The 24,802-nt window shown below is 49.2% G+C and overlaps 1 protein-coding gene and 1 long non-coding RNA gene across 2 annotated transcripts; one reads left to right on the top strand and one right to left on the bottom strand.

The window, feature by feature from the left end:
- The first annotated feature begins 1,147 nt into the window (after positions 1–1,147).
- Positions 1,148–19,057, top strand: LOC309367406. The gene is made up of 3 exons (XR_014167141.1): positions 1,148–1,725; positions 14,649–14,869; positions 18,981–19,057. It is a non-coding gene; the product is annotated as an uncharacterized lncRNA (long non-coding RNA).
- Positions 15,455–23,323, bottom strand: TLX3 (T cell leukemia homeobox 3; the record flags this gene model as incomplete). Its single annotated transcript, XM_081906546.1, has 3 exons — positions 15,455–15,742; positions 20,908–21,151; positions 22,891–23,323. 3 exons carry the CDS (start codon positions 23,321–23,323, stop codon positions 15,532–15,534), a joined length of 888 nt encoding a protein of 295 aa, XP_081762672.1. The 3' UTR covers positions 15,455–15,531.
- Positions 23,324–24,802: the final 1,479 nt, after the last annotated feature.

The raw sequence follows: 24,802 nt of genomic DNA, 5'->3' as shown, positions 1-24,802 counted from the left end.
CAATATTGATTTGAGTAACAAGTGTTGGCAATCCACAGATACAACATTTCTTTCTTAAAGTGACCCATATGATTAGAGAATGAACTGATCCCCTGGGTCTTCTGCTTTCTTCGTTGAACTTTATGAGCTACTTCTGTTGATATCTACAATTTAATACAATGAATAGTATACCTTATTTATTCAAACGTACAGCCAGTTAGGTCTTGTGTGTCTGGTTTCACGTAACCAGAGGAATCTCAACTAAAGCATCCATGACAGTTGGCCAGCCAACCTCTGCTTAGAAACCTCCGAGGAAGGAGAGGCCAGCACCTTCTGAAGGAGTCCATTCCACAGCCCTGTCAAAAAGTTCTTCCTGGTGTTTAGTAGGAGTCCCCTCTCTTGTAACTTGAAGCCATTGGTTCGAGTCCTACCCTCCAGAGCAGGAGAAAACAAGCTTGCTCCATCTTCCATGTGAGAGCTCTTGAGATATTTGAAGATGGCTTATCGTATCTCCTCTCAGTCTTCTCTTTTCCAGGATAAACACACCCAATTCCTTCATCCTTTCCTCATAAGGCCTGGTTTCCAAACGCTTGATCATCTTGGTTGCCCTCCTCTGCGCACATTCCAGCTTGCTAGCACCCTTCTTAAATTGTGGCACCCAGAATTGGACACAGTATTCCAGGTGTGGTCTGACCAAGGCAGAATAGAGTGGTACTAGTTACAGATAGGTAGCCTTGTTGGTCTGCCATAGTCAAAACAAAAAAAAATCCTTCCAGTAGCACCTTAAAGACCAACTAAGTTAGTTCTTGGTATGAGCTTTCGTGTGCATGCACACTTCTTCAGATACACTGAAACAGAAGTTTCCAGACCCTTCTATATAGTGAGAAGGTGGGGAGGGGTATTACTCAGAAGAGTGGTGGGAATGGGTGATTGGCAGATAGCTGTGATGAGCCTGTTGACGACTCTTAACGAAATAGACTTCAGAAATAGACTGGAAAGAGAAGCTGCTGAATTGCAACTTATCACCAAACTTAAAACCATGGAGAGACCTGGTCTGAACAAAGACCTTGGATTCTTATCTCATTATACATGACAAAGCCATTTTTCACCTTCTCACCCCTTGCTTTTTCCTGTAAGACCTATTGCAGTCGTTAAGATGCAGTCTGCTGATGACGCCAGCCTTCCCCAGTCTGATGCCCTCCAAATGTTTTGGACTCCAACTCCCATCAGCCCCAGAGAGCACAGCCAATGGACAGGGGTGGTGGGGGTTGTTGTAGTCCAACAACATCTGGAGAGCTACCAGCCTTCCATCAGAGGAACGAAGAGGAATGAATGCCTCTCCCCACAAGATGATGCTCCCTGCCTGAAGGACAGGGGCTGCCCACTGTGGCCCATGCTAGCCACCTGAGGGAGAAAAACTGGCCACTGTGATCTCATGCTGATGCTGCCTGTTTCACAGACTGGCCACTGTGTTCTCACACGGATGTATCCAATCAGAAGGAGAAACACAGGCCATTGTGATGTCATGCTGATGCTGAAGGTGAGATAAGCTGGCCAATGTACCAGCCCACAACTGCTGTTCACCTGAATAACAAGGAGACACTGCCTGGCATGCCAACACATTGCTCACCGTGTTCATGAGAATTATGCCCTTTGCACCTTGGACCAAACTGGGGTTTCTTAACTTGCTTTTACTCTCCTGTTCCTGCATATTAAGTTCCCTTACCAGAGGTCTATAATAACAAGGTAATGAATCAACCACATTTATTTGCACACAAAAGGTAGGTAAAGGTAAAAGGTAAAGGACCCCTGGATTGTTAAGTCCAGTCAAAGGCGACTATGGAGTTGTGGCACTCATCTCGCTTTCAGGCTGAGGGAGCCGGCGTTTGTCCACAGACACCTTTCTCTGTCGTGTGGCCAGCAAGACTAAACTGCTTCTGGCACAATAGAACACCATGACAGAGCACACAGAAATGCCGTTTACCTTCCCACCACAGTGGTACCTATTTATCTACTTGCACTGGCATGCTTTCAAACTGCTAGGTTGGCAGGAGCTGGGACTGAGCAATGGGAGCTCGCCCCGTCATGGGGATTCAAACCGCTGACCTTCTTATCAGCAAGCTCATGAGGCTCAGTGGTTTAGACCACAGCGCCACCCACATCCCTTTACTTTTCCATATGTGTGTGTGTGTGTGCGCGCGCGCGCGCCGCCCATTTGACTGGGTTGCCACACCACTCTGGGTGGCTCCCAACAAATAATAGTGAAAACACAATACAGCATCAAACACTATAAACTTCCCTGAACAAGACTGCCTTCAAGTGTCTTCTTAAAATCACATGCTGTAGCTCTTTATCTGTTTAGAATCTGCTGGACGATGGAGGTGGAAGCCTTTTAGGGCTTTCAGCAAAACCCTTTGAATTGTGCTTGGAAACCTACTGGGAGCCAATGTAATTCTTTTAGGACCAGCGTTATATGGTCTTGGCAGCCACTCCCAGTCACCAGTCTAGCTGCCACATTCTGGATTAGTTGTAGTTTCCAAGTCACCTTCAAAGGTAGCCCCACGTAGAATGCATTGCAGTCCAAGTGGGAGCTAACCATTTGCCACTCTGACAAGACAGGTAGGGTCTCAGCCTGTGTACCAGATGGAGCTGGTAGACAGATGCCTTGGACACAGAATTGACTTGTGCCTCTACACTAGTGATGCCCAAAACTTGGCCCTCCAGCTGTTTTGGGACTGCAATTCCCATCATCCCTGACCACTGGTCCTGTTAGCCAGGGATGGTGGGAGTTGTAGTCCCAAAACAGCTGGAGGGCCAAGTTTGGCTCTACACATTGATGGCACCCTCAGAAGACCCCCAGCTAACTCAAGAAAATCTTCCAACAGCCTTTTTGAGTTTCTATTCTATCTTACAAAGTAAGCACTAGGAAGAAATAAAAGCAGAACAAGACAGAGAATTGGAGGGGGGAGAGAAAGAGAGGAGCTAACACTAAAAGAAATGTTTGAAACAAGGAATGTAATATACACCGTATTTTCAGACACAGCCCTAGTGCAATAACTTAAACAGCACAGATTACTACTTGGGGAAATAAAAGGAGCATAACTTTTAAACTTGAAAAAGCTCTCTTTGCTTGTTGTAATCAATCGCAATAATCCGTGACAGTGATTTAGATGAAGATCAGCTTTACCTTTCTTTGCTGATGACACAGAACTAGAAGCAATAAAAACTTAAGTGCATTTGAATGCACACAGCTAATGGATTGGATGTGGCATATGCCAACATACAATGGCTGCGAAATGAATGGGATCAATCAAAAGGAGTTTGACATTCTGGAAGACCTGAGGATTCTACCTCCAGATACCTAATGGCTAAGAGGCTTGGCAGAGGTTGGAGCTCTGCAATATTTCAGCAGCTTGCTTGCTGACCCCATAAAACGTATTACACACACAACCCTAACATGACCCTCGCAGTTGGCAGCTGCGGCATTTAGCCAGCACAGGCGATGGAGATTGATATTCTCTTTCTAAATACTTCAGAGCAGAAAGCTATCCAGGCCCATGTGTCTGATGCCTGGCTTTTGACAACATAAAATACCACCCTGCCCAGGTAATTGGACACCTCGGGGAACATGAAATTTGTTGGCAAATAGAAGGGCATTCAAAGGTCCAGCGCCAAGGGCCTTCTGGCGGTTCCCTCCCTGCGAGAAGCAAGGTTACAGGGAACGAGGCAGAGGGCCTTCTCAGTGGTGGCACCTGCCCCGTGGAATGCCCTCCCATCAGATGTCAAAGGAATATCATCATCATTATTTTTAATTTGTATACCGTCTTTCTATCTTACAATACTCAAGGCGGTTTACAAGCTGAAGGAACAAAAAATGTACATCTTATAACAATCTAATGCAATGCAAAAATGTGATAATAAAACATAACTTTAAAATAGGCAACCTCCATCAAAAAAGTAACATTTGACAATCACTAGAATAGTATAAAATAATAATATCACCATATAAAAGTTAAACAAAAATCCACTCAACACTTACAATAATATCTAAACTATAATCAATAAAACTATAATCAACAGCAAGCCACAGTACATAAAACAATACAATACACACTGAGAAGAAGAAGAAGAGTTTGGATTTGATATCCCGCCTTTCACTCCCTTTAAGGAGTCTCAAAGCGGCTAACATTCTCCTTTCCCTTCCTCCCCCACAACAAACACTCTGTGAGGTGAGTGGGACTGAGAGACTTCAAAGAAGTGTGACTGGCCCAAGGTCACCCAGCAGTTGCATGTGGAGGAGCGGAGACTCGAACCCGGTTCCCCAGATTACGAGAGTACCACTCTTAACCACTACACCACACAAGCAGAGAGTGGGGCAAGGCAGGCGGAAGGAGGCCTTGCCTGATGGAGTCTCTCCCCTCACAACTATCTGACTTTTAGAAGACATCTGAAGACAGCCCTGTTTAGGGAAGTCTTTAATGACAGATGCTTTAATGTATTTTAAAGCTTCTGTTGGAAGCTGCCCAGAGTGGATGTGGAAACCCAGCCAGATGGGCGAGGAAGAATTAATTAATTAATTAATTAATTAATAGACACATGATAATGATGCAGATTAGAGCAGGATAGGGCCAGTGTCAGTGCTCAGCAAACCTTGGGCTGTGGCGCCCCCACTTAGCTTTATTTTAAAATTTCCTGCCATCTGGATTTTTGGGTGCTGCATGATGCCCTCTCCCAGGGAAGCATCAGCCGCCACCAAGAAACAGAGAGGAAAGCGCATAACCGCACACTTTCCTATATTCAGTAGTCACAATTTGAGCATGTGTGACACTAAAATTTGGTGCCTCCCCCAGCCTCTCTGACTCCCTCTTACAGCACACACCAGGTACAAATTATTATTATTATTATTATTATTATTATTATTATTATTATTATTATTATGGACAGGGATTTTCAACTCTAACAAATGAAAAATCAGAAAAGAGAAAGGCTTCTTTGTGCTGGTGAGATGAGAGTTTGTTTGACTCGGATTAGATCTAATATAAATGAGATTAGGGGAGGCGGGTGGCGCTGTGGGTTAAACCACAGAGCCTAGGACTTGCCGATCAGGAGGTCGGTGGTTCGAATCCCCACAACGGGGGGAGCTCCCGTTGCTCAGTCCCTGCTCCTGCCAACCTAGCAGTTCGAAAGCACATGAAAGTGCAAGTAGATAAATAGGTACCACTCTGGTGGGAAGGTAAACGGCGTTTCTGTGAGCTGCTCTGGTTCGCCAGAAGCGGCTTAGTCATGCTGGCCACATGACCCGGAAGCTGTACGCTGCTCCCTCGGCCAATAAAGCGAGATGAGCGCTGCAACCCCAGAGTCGGCTACGACTGGACCTAATGGTCAGGGGTCCCTTTACCTTTTTACTACTACTACATCTTTGTGTTGGTGTAAGTCAGCTTTCCCCAACCTCAGATATTTGGGACTACAGCTCCCATGAGCTCCTCTGCTGGCTGGAGCCTGATAGGAATTGTGGTCCCAAATCTGCAGAAGAAAGTGGAACTGGTGCGACCTGAAAAGCCTTCTGCTGCCTTTGCTTTTCCTCCACCCACCCAGTGGCGTAGCGTGGGTTGTCAGCACCCGGGGCAAGGCAAGTAATTTGCGCCCCCTAACCCGTGGATTTTAGCACTCCAGTGCGAGCGCCCCCCCCAGATGTTGCGGCCGGCCCTCCTGCACCCCCCCACGCTACGCCACTGGGGCTGGGGGCGAGCGAAGGAGCCAAGAACCCCCCCCCTTAAGGCTCAGCAGGAATTTATTAAATTTATTATTTGCGAAGCCCCCGCGAGCCGAGGCAGCTGAAGCCCCCTCCCCTCGGGCGCCTCCCCGCCCCCTCCTCTCCTTGGGCTGTAGGTGGAGTCCGCGCTCCAAGGCGCTCCAGATCCGGGCTTGGCGAGCGCCTCGCCTCCTCCCAGCCGGGTCCTGGGGCTTCCAGCCGCGCTCCGTCCTCGCCCCCCCCTCCCCGCGGCTGAGACTTGCGCTGAGAGCCGGAGCCAGCGGTGCCCCCTTCCACCGGGAGACCCTCGCCCGCCCGCCGGCTTCCTCTCGGAGGGTTTTGGGGAGCGCAGGGCGCGGCGAGGCCCCTCGGAGCTCTCCTCCCTCCCCGTCGGCAGAAGCAGCCGCCGCCTGTGGCTGGGCCGAGGTGATGGCGGCGGCGGCGGGGTGCGGAGGCTGCCCGTGCCCGGCCAGGCGTCGGTGGCGGCGTCGGCGCTGCTGCAGCGGCTGCTCCTCCTGCGAGCAGTGAGTGGGCGCAGCGGCGGCGGCGGGGAGCCCGGCGGAGGAAGGAACTTGTCCCTTCCCTCTGGACTCGCGCCCCCCCCGGATGTTGCGCCCGGTGCGGCCGGCACCCCTGGCACCCCCCACGCTACGCCACTGCACCCACCTTCCTCCGCAATTATTTGGAGCTTCTTAGGCAGGGATGTGAGCTAAAGGTCAAGAGTTAAAGTCTACTTGGCCTTCAGCTTTTATCTTGTGACTCACAGCTAGAGGAGTGCACTTGGACGTGAGAAAGTTTTGTGCCTCGAGGCCCCAAGACCCACCCCAAGAATAAATACACACAGACACTTATATTAGTTTAAGTTTTGGGGCAAATTTTGGCCACAACTTTATTGAAATACAATCACATGAGCGGTATTGGCTTAGGCATTGACTCCCCACTATAACTGGCTCCACCTCTCAGGGTGATCGTCCAATGGGGTAAACCAAACGAAGGAGCTAGGTTGTTGAGGACCAACCTAAGCTCACCCTGGGGTTCCTGTGGTCCTGGCATGGCCCTAGCCCCTCAAGCAGACGTCGGGCGAGATCCAGGACCTCCCAATTACTTTAACGGAATACCCAGTTCCTGGAGGGGCAGGTGATGGCCGCACCTCCCCTCCCCACAGTCCAACTGAGCCAATGCCTAACCGCCACCTTACAAGCTGTGACGATTTGCTAAGGGGTAGGCGAAAACCAAATGGCTAAAGCCAATCTGCCAAATGGAAAAATTCCTACCCAGTCCCTGTTCCAAAACAGGCGACCCAAACCAAAGCAAGGCTGAGTGACTCTACCTAAACTAGGGAGGGTGAGCGGGTGTTCAAGAGTGTGAAGCAAGTGCCCCTCCTTGCGTCACACTGCCGTTTGTAAAGCCCCATGGATCATGCCACCCACTGGGTATTGGCTAAAATCGCCTGGCGTGATCCCAGGGGAACGGCCAGGACTTCTTGCTCCTCCCCCCCATTTTAACGCTGTCAGGTGAGCTCTTGGGTCCCGCGTGCAACCAGGACCCTCTGTTACGGGGGTCCCATCTGCCAAAACCTACCACATCTCACATATGGGTGATAACAATTTATATTTCTTCTCTCTTTGGTGATCACTCGTAGCCGAGTAAGATTGTCTTCCATTAACACGGTTTTAACAATGAGTCCGTAAGTGACTGTGGAGGCCAGTTCTGGATCCACACATCCTTCCACAGTGGAGACATTGGTTCCTGGGTGGGAGTTGATCACGGTGTGGATTTGCCAAACACGCCTTCCTCTTAGCATGTTTTTCTCCCTTGCGTCCTGAGTTTGAATGTCTTCAAAGCCCATGACACCTTTGGTAAAGGCTGTTCTCCAACTGGAGCGCTCGCAGGCCAGTGTTTCCCAGTTGTCAGTGTTTATACTACATTTTTTTAGATCCAGCAAGTGAGGATAAAAACTTATGGTACGGGGAACAGAGAGACAGTCTTTTGCAACCCCTGCTGATGGTTTACGACTTCCATATTCACCAATTAGGACTAAGGATCCCAACCTGGAACATTGAATCAGCCGAAGGGTGGTTCTAGCTGGTCTGAGTTTGACGAGGCACCCAAAACTGGAACAGAGCCATAAAACTGCCTGCCACTGAGAGTGCTGTGTGCCAGGCCCATGAAGGATTGCTTTAATTATTTGAATTTAATTTTATATTTAATTTTAATTAAGGATTTTATTTGATTTTTACTAGGAATTGGTGTTTTTGACTAGGAAGCAATTCCGGAATCTTTATCTTCTGGGACCACTAACTAAAGGCAAAAAACAATTTATGTTGCAAAATATTGCAGTGAATCTTCATCACCTACAGAGACGCTGCTCCTGTTTGGGGTTCTAGTCAGGCAGCCCCCATTCTCTTATTTTGTTTTTTTTGCCCAAGTGATATGCTCCATTCTTCACTGGCTGTTTTGTTTTTAAAATATTTCTGAATGCTTAAAAAAAAATTGTACTTCTTTAAACTTTGAGATTTCCCCAAGAATGCCGTTTCGTCTTGGTGGCTTTGTTCTGGATAGATATCCATCATCACTCTCTGCCTGAGTTCACTATTAGAAGGTCTGAATAAAGATGACATCTGAGCTTTTCTTTACCGGCAACCACAATTGCCCAGGACAGACTAGAAAGAAGGTTTCCTAGGACAACTCAAAGCAGACCTGAACCCTCCAGTACACCTTAAAAGGTGGTGGTTCTGAAATTTTTCTCTCTGGGCCACATTTTCAGAATACAAATTTGCATGTGCCACATGCAATTTTTTTTTAATTGATAAGAAATACATTGGAAAACAAAAAGAGCCAACTCCTAGCAGTGCTTGATTTATAACAAAGAACACAACTACTTTATACTATGATCATGGGACGTCCAGAAAGTATAAAGCAATGCAGCTACATAAGTACACAAACCATTCCCAAAATATAAATGAGCCTTTTCCATATGTACCTTATGTATAGAAACTCGGCGAGAGGTGTAAACTTGCTTTTCCTGGATAATCTCATTTAAAGCTAAAGGTAAAGGGACCACTGACCGTTAGGTCCAGTTGCAGACAACTCTGGGGTTGTGGCGCTCATCTCGCTTTATTGGCCGAGGGAGCTGGCCTACAGCTTCCGGGTCATGTGGCCAGCATGACTAAGCTGCTTCTGGCGAACCAGAGCAGCGCACGGAAACACCATTTACCTTCCCGCTGGAGTGGTACCTATTTATCTACTTGCACTTTGACGTGCTTTCAAACTGCTGGGTTGGCAAGAACAGGGACCGAGCAATGGGAGCTCAACCCATCACGGGGATTCAAACCGTTGACCTTCTGATTGACAAGCCCTAGGCTCTGTGGTTTAACCCACAGTGCCACCCGCGTCCCTAGTAGTAGTAGTAGTAGTAGTAGTTTTGTCATTATCATTATTATCATCATCATCATTTTGTTTGTTTGTTTTGTATACCACCCTATGCCTGCAAGTCTCAGAACGGTTACAACATAAAATCAGAATATAAAAACACAAAATAAATAATAAAAAACGAAAGCAACCCAATAACCCCCCCACCACCACCATTTTGATCATTTTCTGGACTTTGTAAAGTTTAGCTCTCAAACAGAAGTTCCTTTCTAGCTTTCGAAGGCATGTTAGATATGTATGTGTGCTGAAAATGTACATGGATTTGATGCTCATTGCGGCTATTACAGCTTTGCTTAAAGAATCCTGAGAATTATAGTTCGGCAAATGACCGAAAGATCAGTGTTACAGGTCTCTAGCCTGCAGTTCTCCAGTTCCCTGAAAAGTGGGAGGGAGAATGGCTGATAAACCAGTTCCACGTCTTAGATCCAGCCCAGAACTGAATAAAACTTTCTTTGCACTTTGCCCCACTGCAAACATTCAGCCTTCGTCTCTTTCTGATGGATCCTGCGAATAAGAAGCTCATCTGTGGCAAGTTCTCCTTTTAAGAGTGCAGGTTTTTTAAAGATGTTCAGAGTCAGTAGCATCCTGCCTGAGATGGATCGGGTGGCAGAGATCCAGCAATCGATGCCACAAAATAAATGCAGCTTATTGAAAGAGGCTTGGAGAGTTCAGGCCAGCAGAGAAGAGCTCACATTACAAATGACGGAAAGGCAAGACCCCTTGATATTGGTAAAGGACCCCATTTTCACATGGAATTGGGGTGTGGAGAGAAGCTTATATATATTGGCCTGTATTTGGTGTTCCTTAGCTCCACCCAGCTGGGACGTGGGTGGCGCTGTGGGTTAAAAAACAGAGCCTAGGACTTGCTGATCAGAAGGTCAGTGGTTCGAATCCCCACGACGGGGTGAGCTCCCGTTGCTCAGTCCCTGCTCCTGCCAACCTAGCAGTTCAAAAGCACGTCAAAGTGCCAGTAGATAAATAGGTACCACTCCGGCAGGAAGGTAAAAGGCGTTTCCGTGCACTGCTCTGGTTTGTCAGAAGCGGCTTAGTCATGCTGGCCACATGACCCGGAAGCTGTACGCCGGCTTCCTCAGCCAATAAAGCGAGGTGAGCACCGCAACCCCAGAGTCAATCATGACGGGACCTAATAGTCAGAGGTCACTTTACCTTTTACATAGCTCCACCCTCCCTGCCACGTGCAAACACACTCAACCTGTAGCCTCAGTAGATTGGCAAATTCTAAGGGAAGAGCAATTACCATATTTTTTGCTCTATAAGACTCACTTTTTCCCTCCTAAAAAGTAAGGGGAAATGTGTGTGCGTCTTATGGAGCGAATGCAGGCTGCGCAGCTATCCCAGAAGCCAGAACAGCAAGAGGGATTGCTGCTTTCACTGCGCAGCGATCCCTCTTGCTGTTCTGGCTTCTGAGATTCAGAATATTTTTTTTTCTTGTTTTCCTCCTCCAAAAACTAGGTGCGTCTTGTGGTCTGGTGCGTCTTATAAAGCGAAAAATACGGTATGTGTTTGCGAATAAATATATTGTAGAAGGTACGTTTTGCACCCTGCATGGTGATGACGTGTGCACTTTTTGCACACAAATCTGAAATTCTCGCACGCAATCCAACACTCCGTCTTGTGGATCCTTCGTCATCGAGACCTGGATACGCTCCAGAGTTTGGCACCCAAAAAGTTAACTCAGAGGGCAGAGATAAATCAGAAGTAAACGTTATGCTATCAGTGGGAATTAGTACATTGACTACAATAGAAAACAAACAAAAAATAAGAAAACAGTAGGCAAATGTCAGCTTCAGTTTAGGAGAGTTAAAATGAGTACAAAGGTTATTCTTAGAAGCTTTCCTAGAATCACACAGGAAAACTAGGATGTAGTCAGAGAAAGGGGAGTGAGGGTGCTGGATGAAGAGGTGAAGGTTGTACCACATGGATAGGCAAACTAAGGCCCAGGGGCCGGATCCAGCCCAATCGCCTTCTAAATCTGGCCCACGGATGGTCCAGGAATCAACGTGTTTTTACATGAGTAGAATGTGTCCTTTTATTTAAAATGCATCTCTGGGTTATTTGTGGGGCATAGGAATTCGTTCATATTTTTTTCCCCAAAATATAGTCCGGCCCCCCACAAGGTCTGAGGGACAGTGGACTGGCTCCCTGCTGAAAAAGTTTGCCGACCCCTGTTGTACCATAAAGGCAGGGGAATGAGGGAGGCTTGGGAGGTGGGGCTTTGGGGAGTTTTCAGATTAAAATCAGAAGAAAGGTGGGAGGCCGAGATGAGTGAGTGTAGCAGGAGTCTGAGATTTTGGGTTGAGACAACTAAAGAGAAAGAAATAAGCACAGCAAGGGAGGGAAGAGGGCAAGAAAGAGGGGCCTGACTGCATGGCGTAGCCAGGGGGCAGGGAGGGGCAGCTGCCCCCCTAAATAAATAAAAATCAATTAAAAAATACATAGCAAACTGAGGTTCTGGGGCCCCACCATGACAAAAGCCCTGCCCCCCCTAACAAAAATCCTGGCTATGCCCATGACTGAGATTGAAAGCAGAAGGTTAAAGGGGGTGCAGAGTAGGGGCTGGCCAGCTAATAGGTTGCAGAAAGAGAATTTAATATTTTTTTCCTCATTCTTTGGGGTTCCTGGTCTTGACGGTGAAGGGACCTCTTCAGCAACAAAAGGGATGAGGAATGGTGGGGGGGGGGAGAGAGAGTCTTCAAGAAAGTTCTTGACTGGAGAGAAAAAGAGAGATCTTTGGTATCAAGATTCCTAGCTAGCAAGGTGGAAAACATCACTTCTCCTGCAATGGATGGATGTTGCCCGCTGGGAAGAGTTCGTCTAAAACATTTGCAAAATGGCTTCAATATTCAATATATATTCATTCTGTCTGTCTGTCTGTCTGTCTGTCTGTCTGTCTGTCTTACTCTGGTGTCTAGGTGACACGGGGGGAGATTAACATATCTCAGGATCACTACCCTTCCACACCTACAGAAATTAAATTGTCAACAAATATAATGAAAATGATGTACAGGTGGTATTTGACTCCTGTAAAATTAGCAAAGATATATCGTAACTGTGACAATCTATGTTGGAAATGTAAAGAAAAGGAAGGAACCTTTTATCATATGTGGTGGACCTGTCCCAAGGTGAAAGATTTCTGGGAAAAGATTTATAATGAATTGGAAAAAAGTGTTGAAATATACATTTATAAAAAAACCAGAGGCCTTTCTTCTAGGAATAACAGGTTTGGAATTGCCCAAGAAAGATGTTAAATTATTTTTGAATGCCACAACTGCTGCGAGTATTCTATTAGCTAAAAAGTGGAAAACCCAAGAATTACCAACGATAGAAGAATGGCAGATGAAGATGATGGATTCTTCAGAGCTAGCTGACCTAACCGAAAGAGTCCACGACCAGAAGGAGGAGGAGTATCAGGAAGAGTGGATTAAATTTAGTGATTACTTAGTTAAATATGTTAAGTTAAATTAACTGAAAACAGCTTGCAGACATTTCATTGGCTTAGGATTTTATTTATGTTAAGTGTCGAATTAATATGTTTAATTTCATAATGTGAAGATCTAAGGATGTTAATGCTTAAATTAAATTAGTATTATTATTATATTATGAGAACTATCCCTGGCTCCCCCTTTGGAGAAGAATCCATTCAGTGACCTGCAGCCCAAAAAGATAAGAGCTAATCTTGTCTCCATCCTTTCCCCGCCTATCCCTATTTTACTGCCAAATACTACTACAGTACTAATGATAATAATATTAATTGTGGTTTAAGGACGCAGCAATAGGAAAATGTATGAGTGAATGAGTGAATGGCAAAGTCTATATATATATATTTAAACGTTTTTTAAAAGAGCATTTTCACAGCGTTCTTTGTATGTGTCTAGATTCCACCTGGAGCTCTCCCAGTGTTGTGGGTCTCTGCAGCTCTCAGATCCTGGGAGGAAGGAGACAAGCTCTTGCATAAAGCTTAGGGATTGGAGATCTCTCTCTCTCTCTCTCTCTCTCTCTCTCTCACACACACACACACACACACCTCTAGGGGAGGAGACTTCCATTAGGTGGGAGACCACCTGCTCTGCAGCTAGAAGGCCTGACCAGGTTCAGTATCCATCATCAATGTCAATCAACATCTGATGACCTCCTTCTACCGGTCCATAATAGAAAGTGTCCTTTCATATTGCTTCACAGTGTGGTACGCTGGTTTGACATCATCTGATAGGAAGTGCCTACGGAGGGTGGTGAATACAGCACAAGATATTATGGGCTGTCCCGTGAATCCACTGGATGAAATAGCGGAAGAACGTTGCCCCAGGAGAGTGAGGAAAATTCCTCAGGGATGATTCACACCCTGGCCGGCACTTTCTTGATCTCCTGCCCTCAGGCAGAAGATATAGAAGCATGATTAGTCGCACCAACAGGGTAAAGAACAGCTTCTATCCATGGGCTGTTAGGCTGCTGAATGAAAAGATAACAACAGGGCAACTGACTTTTGGGTTTGGTGGGTGTGCGTCAGTAAACGAGGGGAATTAAGACTAAGAGAGCTGAGTGGGGGGGTGCTGGTGTAATCTCACTCTATACAAGTTGTACAGGTGACAATCAAGTATTTCAAATTCAAAAATTCAAATCTTCAGCTAAAAGGACCAGCAGGTGATGATGGAGGTAGATGATTCTCCGGCTGGGGACGCTGAAGGGGAAGAGTCAGCCGCGCGGGAGAAAACACTGAGCCCCCTCAGTCCACTTTAGCCGATCAAAATCCAGGTTTCAGGCTCCCTTAATCACAGCTCAGACCAGAACCATTTTTAAAGAAAACGTTTATTTACACCTTTCAGCAAGTACAAAGTATTATACACGGTCTGGATCAACCTCCGCTCTTCCTTCGTAGTTTTATTATGAAACATAAGGCGCTTTCTCTCTACTTCGGTCGCGGGCAAAGGGCATCGGCTGCGCAATGGGGTTTGGGGAGGGAGAAACATGGGGAGGGAGGCTGCTTTCTTTTCTTTTTTGCTCCCCCCCTCCCACCACCACCACCCCCGTTCCAACCAGCCTCGCTCCATCTTCGTATCCTGCCAGAAAGGGGAAGCTGGGGCGGAAAATAACCATAATAAAGGCAACCGAAAGTCTGCGTGGCGTGAAAGGGGAGCCCTTATTACCGTGGCGAATAAATTACGGGTGGCGTTAGCTTCGCCTGGGAGACAGCTGGGGGCGGGCGGCTTCTCAGCTTAACAGGGTTCCTTAAGATAATGGATTTATTTTCCTTTGCTAAGTGGTTTTCGGGGTGGGAGGGCCGGCCTTCCAAGGTAAGAGCCGGAGGAAGGAGGAAAGCGCGCCCCCTATTATATTCTCCTTTCTCGAGCCAACCGAAAATATTTGTTGCGCTTTCCATAGAAATATCAAAGTCCTCTCTCTGCGTATTAACAGTGCTCGGCATCTCGAGGCATAAATAAATTAAATTATTCACATTTTCTTTTTACAGACACACACAGAAATGACCCCCTTTCCTTCTCTCCGCCCCAGCACCTTCTCCTGTCTCCGGGGCACCGCTTGGAGACTCCCGGTCCCTGTCGGGGCTGTTTCGCCTCGACGGCCACCATTAACCAACCATTAGGAACTGGGAGGCCTGGGCAACGGAAGGCACCCGGCAAGACCTTACCCAAAAAGACGGCGTCCCCTCCCTCCCACCATCGACACTTGCGGGTGAGTAGGGAAGCGGGGAGGCAATGCGGGAAGGGGCGCCCTGGTTTTCCTGGCGCAGTAGCCAAGAGATTCTCGCTCACTCGCTCACTCGCTCACTCACACACACACCGAGGCAAAGTTCTTGTTTGTTTTGTTGTTCGTTCGTTTGCTTGCTTGCCCTTGGAAAATTCAGATATATGGTGGGGCTATTGCCTTTCGCCGGGGGAGGCGAGATCTGCGGTCTTCTCTCTCCCTTCTGGGCCGCCGAGAGAGGCTTGGGGAAACTTCCAAGGCTGGAAGGAGCGTTGAACCGGCAAGAACCATCCAAGTAGTTCTTGCTTGATGGCGGCGGCGGCGGTGGGCAAGGTGGAGGGGTAGGAATATGGCTGGCGAGAGCATTCCTCATACAATAATCCATGCAGTCCCCTCCAGGGATACGGAGGGCCTCCGCGAGGGTCCATCGCCTGCGGCGGCAGCAACAGTGGTGTCAGAAGTGGGATCACCTCTCCCCGCGGCCAGCGCGCACTCGCGTCCTCGGACCGCGTCCTGGGTCCTTTTCGCGGTTGTGTTTTTTGGTCGGAGCACCTTCTTTGCTGAGTTTCGGCCTTCGGTTCATGCAGGGAGAGGTGGAGGAGGGTGTCTGCCTTTCCGAGGCCCGCCCGCCGGCCCGGGCCAAGATCCTTTTACACCAGGGAGGTGACGGGCGGGATCTTGGAGCCTTCCTCTTCCCAGGGCTGGAGGTTCTGCAGCGCGAAGAGCGAGGAGTTGTGCAGGCAGAGCGGGTCGGGCTGGATGGAGTCGTTCAGGGACTTCTGGAAGGCGTCGTGTTGGAGCTGCAGCATCAGGCGGCTGGCCTGTTGCCTCTCGGCTTCCCTCTCCTCCGCCGTCTGTCTCCTAAAGAGGAAAAAAGGCACAGCTCAGAAGGTCCCCTCGCTAGGCAGCCGACAACGCCCATGCAAAGCCCGCGCTCGCCTTCCTTGGCCGTCGAGGGGAAACCGAAGGTTCCCTGCGCCACCGGCCGCCCGCTTCCTTCCAGCCCAAACGAAACACTTTTCTTTCTCTCTCTTTCTCTGTCTGTCTGTCTGTCTGTCTGTCTCTCTGGACAGCGCAAATTCCACCCGGGCTCACTCAGAAGGCCGCCCCCCCCCCGAGTTCACAGAAAGACTGGCAGAGAGGATTTGGAGCCTAGAGAGAGGGCCCCAGGTTTACTCAGGAGGGGTTAAGTTTGCTCAACTCCCCCGGTCGAGCAGCAGCGCGATCCCCGGTCGAGCAGCGCGACTCAGGCCTCTTCGGGAGCAAAGAAGGGGTTCGGTGGAGCTTTACTCCCAAGCGGGTGCCCAGTGGCAGCCCTTTTGGCTGGCCGGAACAGTTTCCACGGGCTCCGAATTAACAGGGTCCTTTTATTCGTTTAAATAATAACTCTGCCTTCTGCGAGGGGGTGCGGCTTTCAAGGAGCGCAGCTTGCTCAGATGGGGCTCAGATGGCGGCCGGCCCATCCCACCCTGTCGAGGACTTTCCGTTCCCCCATCCTGGGCGCCCCAAGCGACAGGCGCGTCAAAGAATCGCCCCCGGCTGTTTTAGCCGGATCGTGGCACAGACACCACCTCCTCCCTTTCCGCCCCTCCGAAGAAGCAGGAAAGTGCCTCTTTTTCTGCGATTTATTCCAACTGCTATTGCTTCGCACCTGCCGCCCACAAATCAAGGCCGGGCGCGTGCCAGAAACTTGGCGCGAGAAAACCAGGAGGGACGTTCAGTAAACACGAGAGCCGCACATCCCAACGTTTCCCAAACTGGACGACCCCCCGCCAAAAAACCACCCTTCTCTACGCTCTCCAAAGCAGAGCAATACCACCCCTAAAAGAAGCGCGCGCCCCCAATCCTATTTCTCCCTCCCTCCCGCAAAGTAAGCCAGCAAACGTAGACCTGCGCGCAAACTTGAGCATCCCCATAATTTAGGTGGGGCAGGAGAGGCCCGCTTTGTACGAGAATTTGTTAGAGGAATTCTAGGATAAATGGGCGGGGGAGTACTGCAGGAGAGAAACTGAGGCATGGAGGTCAGGCCTGGGCGAGCCATGAACCCGTTAATCCGAAGGATTTCGTTTCTAGGCAGATTCAGCGCCCGATCCGCAGCCCGTGGATTTGAGATTCCTTGAGCCCAACTAGCGCAGGCGTTAGCCTTGGTTTCCCGCACCCGTAACCTTCAGTCTCGCTTGTCCCTTCCAACAAGAAAGCGCGATATGATGCGCCCGAGATGGAGAGGCGGCGCGTCTACACAGGCGCGCGGACTTGCTCCGCTCTCCAAAAGCGATCTCTCCTGAATTTCGGCCAAATTTGGAGGCGCTCCCAGAGGTCACTAGCCCGGGAAGCCAGGTGGAAATAGCCTGCCCAATTTTAACCCCAAAAGGCGCAAATTCTCCTTGAAATGCCCGCGGATGGGACATCTCGGCGCCAAACGCCTTTCTTCGTTGGCCAAAGTCCTGGCGCTTTTCAGCCTCCTTGGAACTCACCGCCCTTTGGGAAAGTAGGAACGGGTCGACTGGGTGAGGACCGGAATCCCTGAACCACTTTGACTCCCGTGGCCGCTCAAAAACGGAGTCGAAAAGGGACCGGAATGGAAAAACTCCTTCCTCCCGCAACTGCGCTCTGCGCAGCTAGGCCAGTTTCCCCGGAAATCCGAGCCGCGGATTTCTACGCGGGGCGACTTCCTCGCGAGTAAGCCTCCTTCTTGCCCCGCAACCGCCACCGGCATTCAACAAGGGTTTTCGCCTTCAAAGGCATTTCCCCAGGAATCCCTCCGGATCCTGGTATCTTTTTTTTTAAACTGCGAGGCACCGATCCGGCGGCCGAGGCCTCTTCTTTGAGCCGCGGACAGCGGCGATCGCGGCCTCCGCCGCTGCTGGTCAGTTCTTGAAACGCCGGTTGCATTTCCATAGGAGGGGATCGGAATTGTCGTCATCGATTGCGGAGGCGGGGAACAAAAATAAACCCTGAGTTTTCGAAAAGAGGCCCACGATTTCTGACCGAGCCGCGGGGGACCGGGGAGAGCCGTGAATAACCGACTGAATCCGGCAGGAGCCCCTCAAGTCATCTGGGGCGAAACTGGGGGAAATGGAACAGTGCTTTGATTTTTTTCAAATGTGGAAAACAACCCTTTGCAATAACGGGAGGTGGGGGCGTTCCTCTCCCCTTTCCAAACAATTTCCAGCTACAAAACCTCCCTCACGCCCCCCCTCACTTCTCCACCTCCCAATGCCCAAATTTATAACCAAAAAATAAAATAAAATTTAAAAGTATTTCGCATTTTTCAGATCGAAAGCTGAATTAAAAGGCTTTTGTTTTGGCGGGTGGATAGTTGTTTTCAGAGAGACTGGAGGGGAAAGGAAGGAGCTTTTTTTATTTATCAGCTCATCTATTCCAGCCTATTTTCCTAGGAACTTTGCTCGCTCGTTTTGGTGGCCAAGCGACGCGAAACGGTCTCCGGACCTGCCTTTGCGCTGCTACAAATGAATAGGCGTAATGCGGACCCTGAATCAGCACTGTATAAAATGTCCAGAAGCATTTCGATGATGATTGTAGGCGGTCGAGGTTTTTGTTTTATTTTATTCTGGGTTTGTTTTTAGTCGCAGGGTGAGGAATGCGGGAAGGAATTCAGTGCCGAATCCCTCCTGTCTCCCAACCTCCGATTGTTAAGGGTCGCAAACGAAGGAGCATGGAAGCTATTATGCGCCGAGATGCCAAAAGTGGATCCCTACTGGGGGTTTTTTTCCACCCTACAAATGAGACAGCGGCCCAAACCTGGGGAAAGGCGGACTTAAGAAGAAATAGAAACCTTATGCGTTGGACCCTGTCCAACAGATTTCCAGAGGAAACAGAATCGGTTGTTCCTCTTGTAATGTTTCCAGTTTGTGACCCGGGATTTAGATTTCTTAATCCAAATGATGATAATATTTCATGTTATTTCCTTTTTGCATTAATCTGTTTTTATTGTAGTCTATGCTACAATAAAATAATTTTAAATAATTTAGCTAATAATAATAATAATAATATTGTTATTGTTGTTTTTATAGCGTAGCATTCACGTTATCGTGCCGTTAACACAAATACAATAATTATATCGGCATTTTTGTCCGAGGGCCCAGGCGCTCGTTGCAACCGCAAAGCGAGTCCATTTCCATTAATCGGATGTCCTACAGCCGAGGAGGACGAGGCGTAGTCAGCGTCGCTAATACAAAGAAAGCGTTGCAAATAACAGCGGCCTTGGAGCGGTTTGCAGCCTCAAACGAGAGTGGAAACGATTCTAGACCGACAGGCGTCGAGCAAACCTCCCAGGAGAGCAGATCCGGCCTCCAAAGGCTGGAGCCTTCTGCGCCCTGCTTACTCGGAAAAGCAAGAACTGCTACGGAAGTCTGCAGAGTTTACTTCCGAGTAGGGTGTTGCCATTCAAAACACACACACACAAATATATAGGTACATATATGTGTGTCCAGTAGCTCTCAAGAACGCTTGAAGAGCAAATCTAGGAGTCTAAACTTTGGGGAAAATAAAAGGGCGGGTATATTTTTTTTACTGCGCTCCGAGCTCAGCCTTGCGCGTTGGTGTAAAGAGTAAATGGACGGTCTGCGCTCCGTTTGCGCCACTGGGACAGCTGTTTCGGGGTGTTGCGAGGGTGTATTTCATCTTTCACTACGAGGGTCATAGGACAGGTGATTTCAAAAGCATGTTTGAACTCCAAGATTCTTTAGGACAAGAAGAATCAGGGAAAGGGGTCTGAATTGGGACCACGGAGCATGGGGAGGTAGTTAACCCTTTCCCCCAACTCCATTTTCCCATTGACCCCTACCAAGGCGATGGGCCCTGGAAACTCTTTTCTCGGTGCCTCTGCGGGCCTGGAAGCCAAATAAATCAGAAGCGCCTGGCTGGATCAGTCCCGCATTTTACCTCCAGCAGCGATCATCCGGGCAGCACAAGCCAGAGGATAAAAGCGACAGCCCTTCTTGCTCCCACGTCTCAGCAGACGCCCGGCTTTCAGAGATACATTGCCTCCGAACCTGGAAGTTCTGCTTAGTTTCCATAGCAAACGGCAAGGAATGGGGGGGGGGGCTATTAGACTCCAACTCCCATCAGCTCCAGCCAGGTAGCCCATGGTCAGGGATGATGGGAGTCAAGGGACAACTGGAAGATCTCAAGCTCCCCATTGCTGGCACAGACAGGCCTTTTGTCCATGAAACAATCTCTCATCCTTTTTGAAATGCCACCTAAGCCCGTGTCCTTTCACCGCCTCGCCTGACTTTGCAGATTCACCTTTACTGTGAGAGCGAATTCCTCTTTATTAACTCCCGGATCCGCGCAAAAATATTATTAATATTAATATTGATTATTATTGCCTCGTACTGTGGTCGTCTTCCTTAATTTCTACCAAAACAAACAAAAACTCCAGAGATACACTGCATTTATAGTGAACAGAATGTGCGCAGAGTGAGCAACTGGTTTGTTTTTCCCTGTCATTACCTAGATCCTACATTCCAAACCAGTGGGCCTGAGGTCGCTGGATGGAAGGGGACGTCTAGAACGGGCTCCATGTGTGCGTGCTCCGCTTTTCAGGATCGCGCGTTTAGGATGCCGGCGGAAGGAGGGCAAACGCCTCCTTTTCAGGGAGAGAGAGAGAGTCGGGGAGAGGCGGATGGGCCCAAAATAGCGCGGGATGCCTGTGGAAGGATTTTGGGATTTGGCCTTGGGCTCTGTAGTGTTTCATAATCACGGTGTGGGGAGAAAAGATTCTCACCCGCTCCCCGAGTAAATTACGGCTCTATTTAATTTCGCTTCTGCCGCTCTGTCCAGTAAACGAGAAGTCACACGCCGCTAGAATTAGAGCGCCGCGCTCTTCCTCCTCGGTCGCTGTCCATTTCAGCACCATTCCTTTCACCAACTCCATTTGTGGCGACAGAGAGAGGTGTCAGGGCGAAGGGCAGGCCCCGATCCCTAGATATCCTGCCCCCTCCCCATTTACTCCTTCGGTCCCCCACCCCACCCCACAGCCATCCACTGACCCACCGACTCACCGCCACTTGGTCCTGCGGTTCTGGAACCAGGTCTTGACTTGCGCGTCGGTCATCTTGAGCGACTTGGCGAGCGCCGCCCTCTCGGCCGAGGCCAGGTACTTCTGCCGGTGGAAGCGCTTCTCCAGCTCGCAGATCTGCACCCGGGAGAAGGAGGTGCGCGGCTTCTTGCGCTTGGGCGGGGTGCGGTTCTGGTAAGGGTGCCCGATCCGCCGCGTCACCGTGAAAGGAGTGAGCGCCGCCGCCGCTAGGACAGAAGACGCGGGCAGGGTGAGAGAGACGCGCAAAGGAACGGGGGGCAGAGAGAGAAACAGAAGGGAGCCCTGCCCCAACCAGGCTAGGGGCCCCCAGGGCAGCACAGGGAGGGAGGGGGCAGAGGGGCGTCATTTCCCTTCCCTGTATAAGCCAACAGGGCTTTGATGGCCGATAAACTCCGCTTCGGAAGCATCTTAGCAGGCCTCGGGAGTTGGACACTTAGACATGGTAAGAGAAAGCAGCGCAGGAGAGCGCCTGGAGGCGCCCATTCAAGCGCGCTTAACATGGATTAGTTTAGTTCTCTTAGTGCTGTGTGACATTCCTCCCCAGTAACGAGGCGGGTGGCAAAAGTGGGGGGCTTCTCCCGCCCACGACCACCCTCCCCCATCCAGTCCATCCTTATGGGTGACGTGGGGATTCAAGCCCTCCCTAGAGAGACTTTGTGAAAGGGAATCGAAGTTATTCTGGACCCATTAATTTCGAATCACAGAGAAGGCGGGCGCGCAAGTTAAGGTATGTGGTGTAGAGACCAAAAAAAAGCACGTCTCATCCACCCAAAACAGGGATGGGCTAAGAACAGCCTTGAAGAGAGAAAGAGAGATGGATGGAGGAGAAGCTGTTAAGCAATAGTGGAAATAAGAGTTTTCGTTATCAGGAACTGGCCAAATTGAGTACATTCCTGGCTAGGAAATATACTCACCAAGCCAGCAAGTGATGATGATAATAATCACATTTCATATAGTGCCTCTCGAAGTTTAAAGGGTTATCACATTCATTTTCTCTGCCTGCTTATCCTAAGATTTGCTGATGGGCACCTCAACTAAAGCCCCTCTCTCTCCACAAATAAATGCCTTCACCCTGAAGTGAAACACCACCACATTCATAAGGGGAGGGGGCTTATTTGCAAGGAGATTTTCCAACCATGCCCATCTCCCCGTTTCCTCCTCCTTCATCTAATCCGCATTGGATTCGAAGATATTTAAATTACCACCCTAGCTTTCTCATTTAGTTTTTAGCTGCTTGTTCTCCGCCTCCAGCCCCCTCTCTTACATTCTGTAATCAGATTAGGCACGGCGATTCCCTCGCCTTCCCCTCTCTCCTTGTACACTGCGATTTAAACAAATCAGCCCCAGAAAACCATGAATTAGAATCGAGGCTTTGAATTCTGAGCGCGGGGGGTCGATTCAGATTAGTGGCGAGGGGACAGCTTTCCAGGCCGTCACTATTTACGGTGATTTTTAAAGAAAGGAAAAGAAAAAATCCCTAGGAAACAAACATAAAAAGGGAATAAGTAGAATGTTTGCGTCTCAGTCCTGGCCGCCCAAATACTGAAACCACGATTTGGTACCACAAACTGATCAACCGCCTGCCTCACTTAGACACACAAACACATTCCACATCAGCAGAATGGGAATATTTATCTCTCCCTACACGACGCACAAAACTGAACTGCATTGGGGTTTGTTTGTTTTTAAGGATATTTCTTCCCCCCCCCCCGTTGAAGCTGCATGATATTGAGGCTGAGTACCTGTGTGCGCAATGTATGTATATATGTATATTCACATACATCAGTATAATTTTTAGAAACACGGACGCTTTGGAAACACGCTGCCAAAGGAACTTGCGGGCTGAAGTTCGCCCTCTTTCTCTCTTCTCTCTCTTTCTCCCGGGGTCGTGCCTCTGAGACACCCCCCTCCCTCCTCCTCGCATCCCAACCACCCCTCCGCTTACCTGTGAATCTGTCCTTGACGAACCGCCTGCTGCTTTCCATCCAGGGGAAGTTGAGGCTGCCAAGACTGGGTACAGCTGGCATGGCTGGTATGGCACTAGAAATGGGAGGTGGCACTGCCCCAGGGATGGGTCTATGAGCTGGCACCCTGATCACGCCAGATGGAGCCAAGCTGAGATTCACACTGTAAGATCCAGAGTCCTCGAAGGGCGCCCCGATGCCAGGGAAGGCGCCTGGGAGAGAAGGGTACGGGGCGCCCGTCCGGCTGCCCACGGGGCTGCCCAGGTAATTCGCGCTGCCACCGCCGCCGACGTCTGATCCTCGCGGGGCGGGTTGCGAAGGGGTCTCCTGGTCGGAACTGTTTAAAATCTGATCAATCCCGAAGCTGATGGGTTCGTGTTGGTGCGGGGTCTGCGTGTTCGTTGGCTGATCCATCCTTGGTGAATTAGAAATATTGGCTCAAACGAAAGGAGAAGGGGTAAAAAAAAACAACCTAAAAAAAAACACAACAACAACAACACCGTAAGAATTCCCCTATAAAAACGCGCCCCTTCCTTATTTCACAGTAGATCCATGTAAGGTCCTCTTGGTTTGTATGGATGTCACACTGAAACTTTGCCAAGACTGGTCCAGCTCGCCAGGCTCTCTGTCATCTTTTTTTGAACCAAACCTGGAGTTCCTGCTTCTAATTTCTCTCCCGCAGCTGCCATTGGCCACCCCAAACAAGCCTCTCTCCTCCCATTGGCTCCCGGGTTTCAATAAAGGCCTAATTCATTGGAATAGGAGCTTAGGGACTGTTCCGTGGTGACATCATTTTAACAAACGAACAATAGGTCAAATTTATTAGCTAAGATAATGCGGGGCGGATATTGCAATGAGCATCTGCGAGGGTTGCCTTTCGAAATTAGCGATATGAAATTGAACAAACCTGAGCAATTGCTGGGGGGGGGAGCTCCCCTCCTCCCCTCCCCTCCCTTCCCCCCTCCCCTCCCCACCCTTTGGAATCATTAACAAATATGCTAGTTGAACAGAATTCCAGGCTGGCCGTTGCCGAGGCTGCTCCGTCCCTCCTCGGTGGATTAATTTGGGATCGATGCCCCTCTTTCCTATATATTGCTTTGTTTGCAAAAGGGAGGAAGGCGCGGGCTGACCGCAACTGGGCCGATTCCCCGCTCCGCGCCCCGTCTTAAGGGCTTGGGGAGATTCTTTTGTTTTTAAATGAAAATAAAGGGAAACCATTCTGGTTTGGGAAGTCCAGAGTCATCCCCATATTTCCTCCTCCCCCCCCCCCATTTAGTTTGAGGGATCCGAAGCCTTCAGACACCCCCCCTACGAAGTTTTTCTAGGAAATAAGTCTCATTGGACCCAGTGGGACTTCAGGGCCGAGTCAAAAAATGCCTAAGGACAGTCAGCCAGGGGTATTTAGACAGGGCAATTCTCCCTCTGATTAAGGATGGAAGTGGGTTTTCTGGAAAACAACCCCAGGCCAATGAAGAGGCGAGCATTTTGGTAAAATTCACGTATCCGGAGGTATTTAACAGCGCGCTCAATGGCGTGTTTATTTGGCGGGTGGGGTTTTAAAATAAAATAATAAAATAGAATATGTCAGACTGCAGCAATCCATAACAAATGTTCGACCCAGAAGCTGGGGTAGGGGGAAGGAACTCAACCCTCTCCCAATTTCTGCAAGTGGGAAAAGAGAATCGCCAAGTGCTTTTCTCTGGAGGAGGAAAGGCTCTCAGATTTACCCAGATTCGAATCTGTTCTGCGGTATGTGCATGTAAAATATGTCAGAAACTAAAGTGGCCTTTCTTCGGCTCGATGCCTTTTAGATCTGTTGAAATACAGCGCATCGTTCTTCGTGGGCTGGTGGAGTTTTCCCCAGTGTTTTATTTGTCTCAGTCTCCGTTTCTT

Source organism: Podarcis melisellensis, assembly GCF_964234715.1.
Source record: "Podarcis melisellensis genome assembly, chromosome: 3".
Classification (NCBI taxonomy): Eukaryota; Metazoa; Chordata; class Lepidosauria; order Squamata; family Lacertidae; genus Podarcis; species Podarcis melisellensis.
The sequence above is the reverse complement of the archived record's forward strand: the minus strand, read 5'-3'. Positions and strand labels throughout refer to the sequence as shown.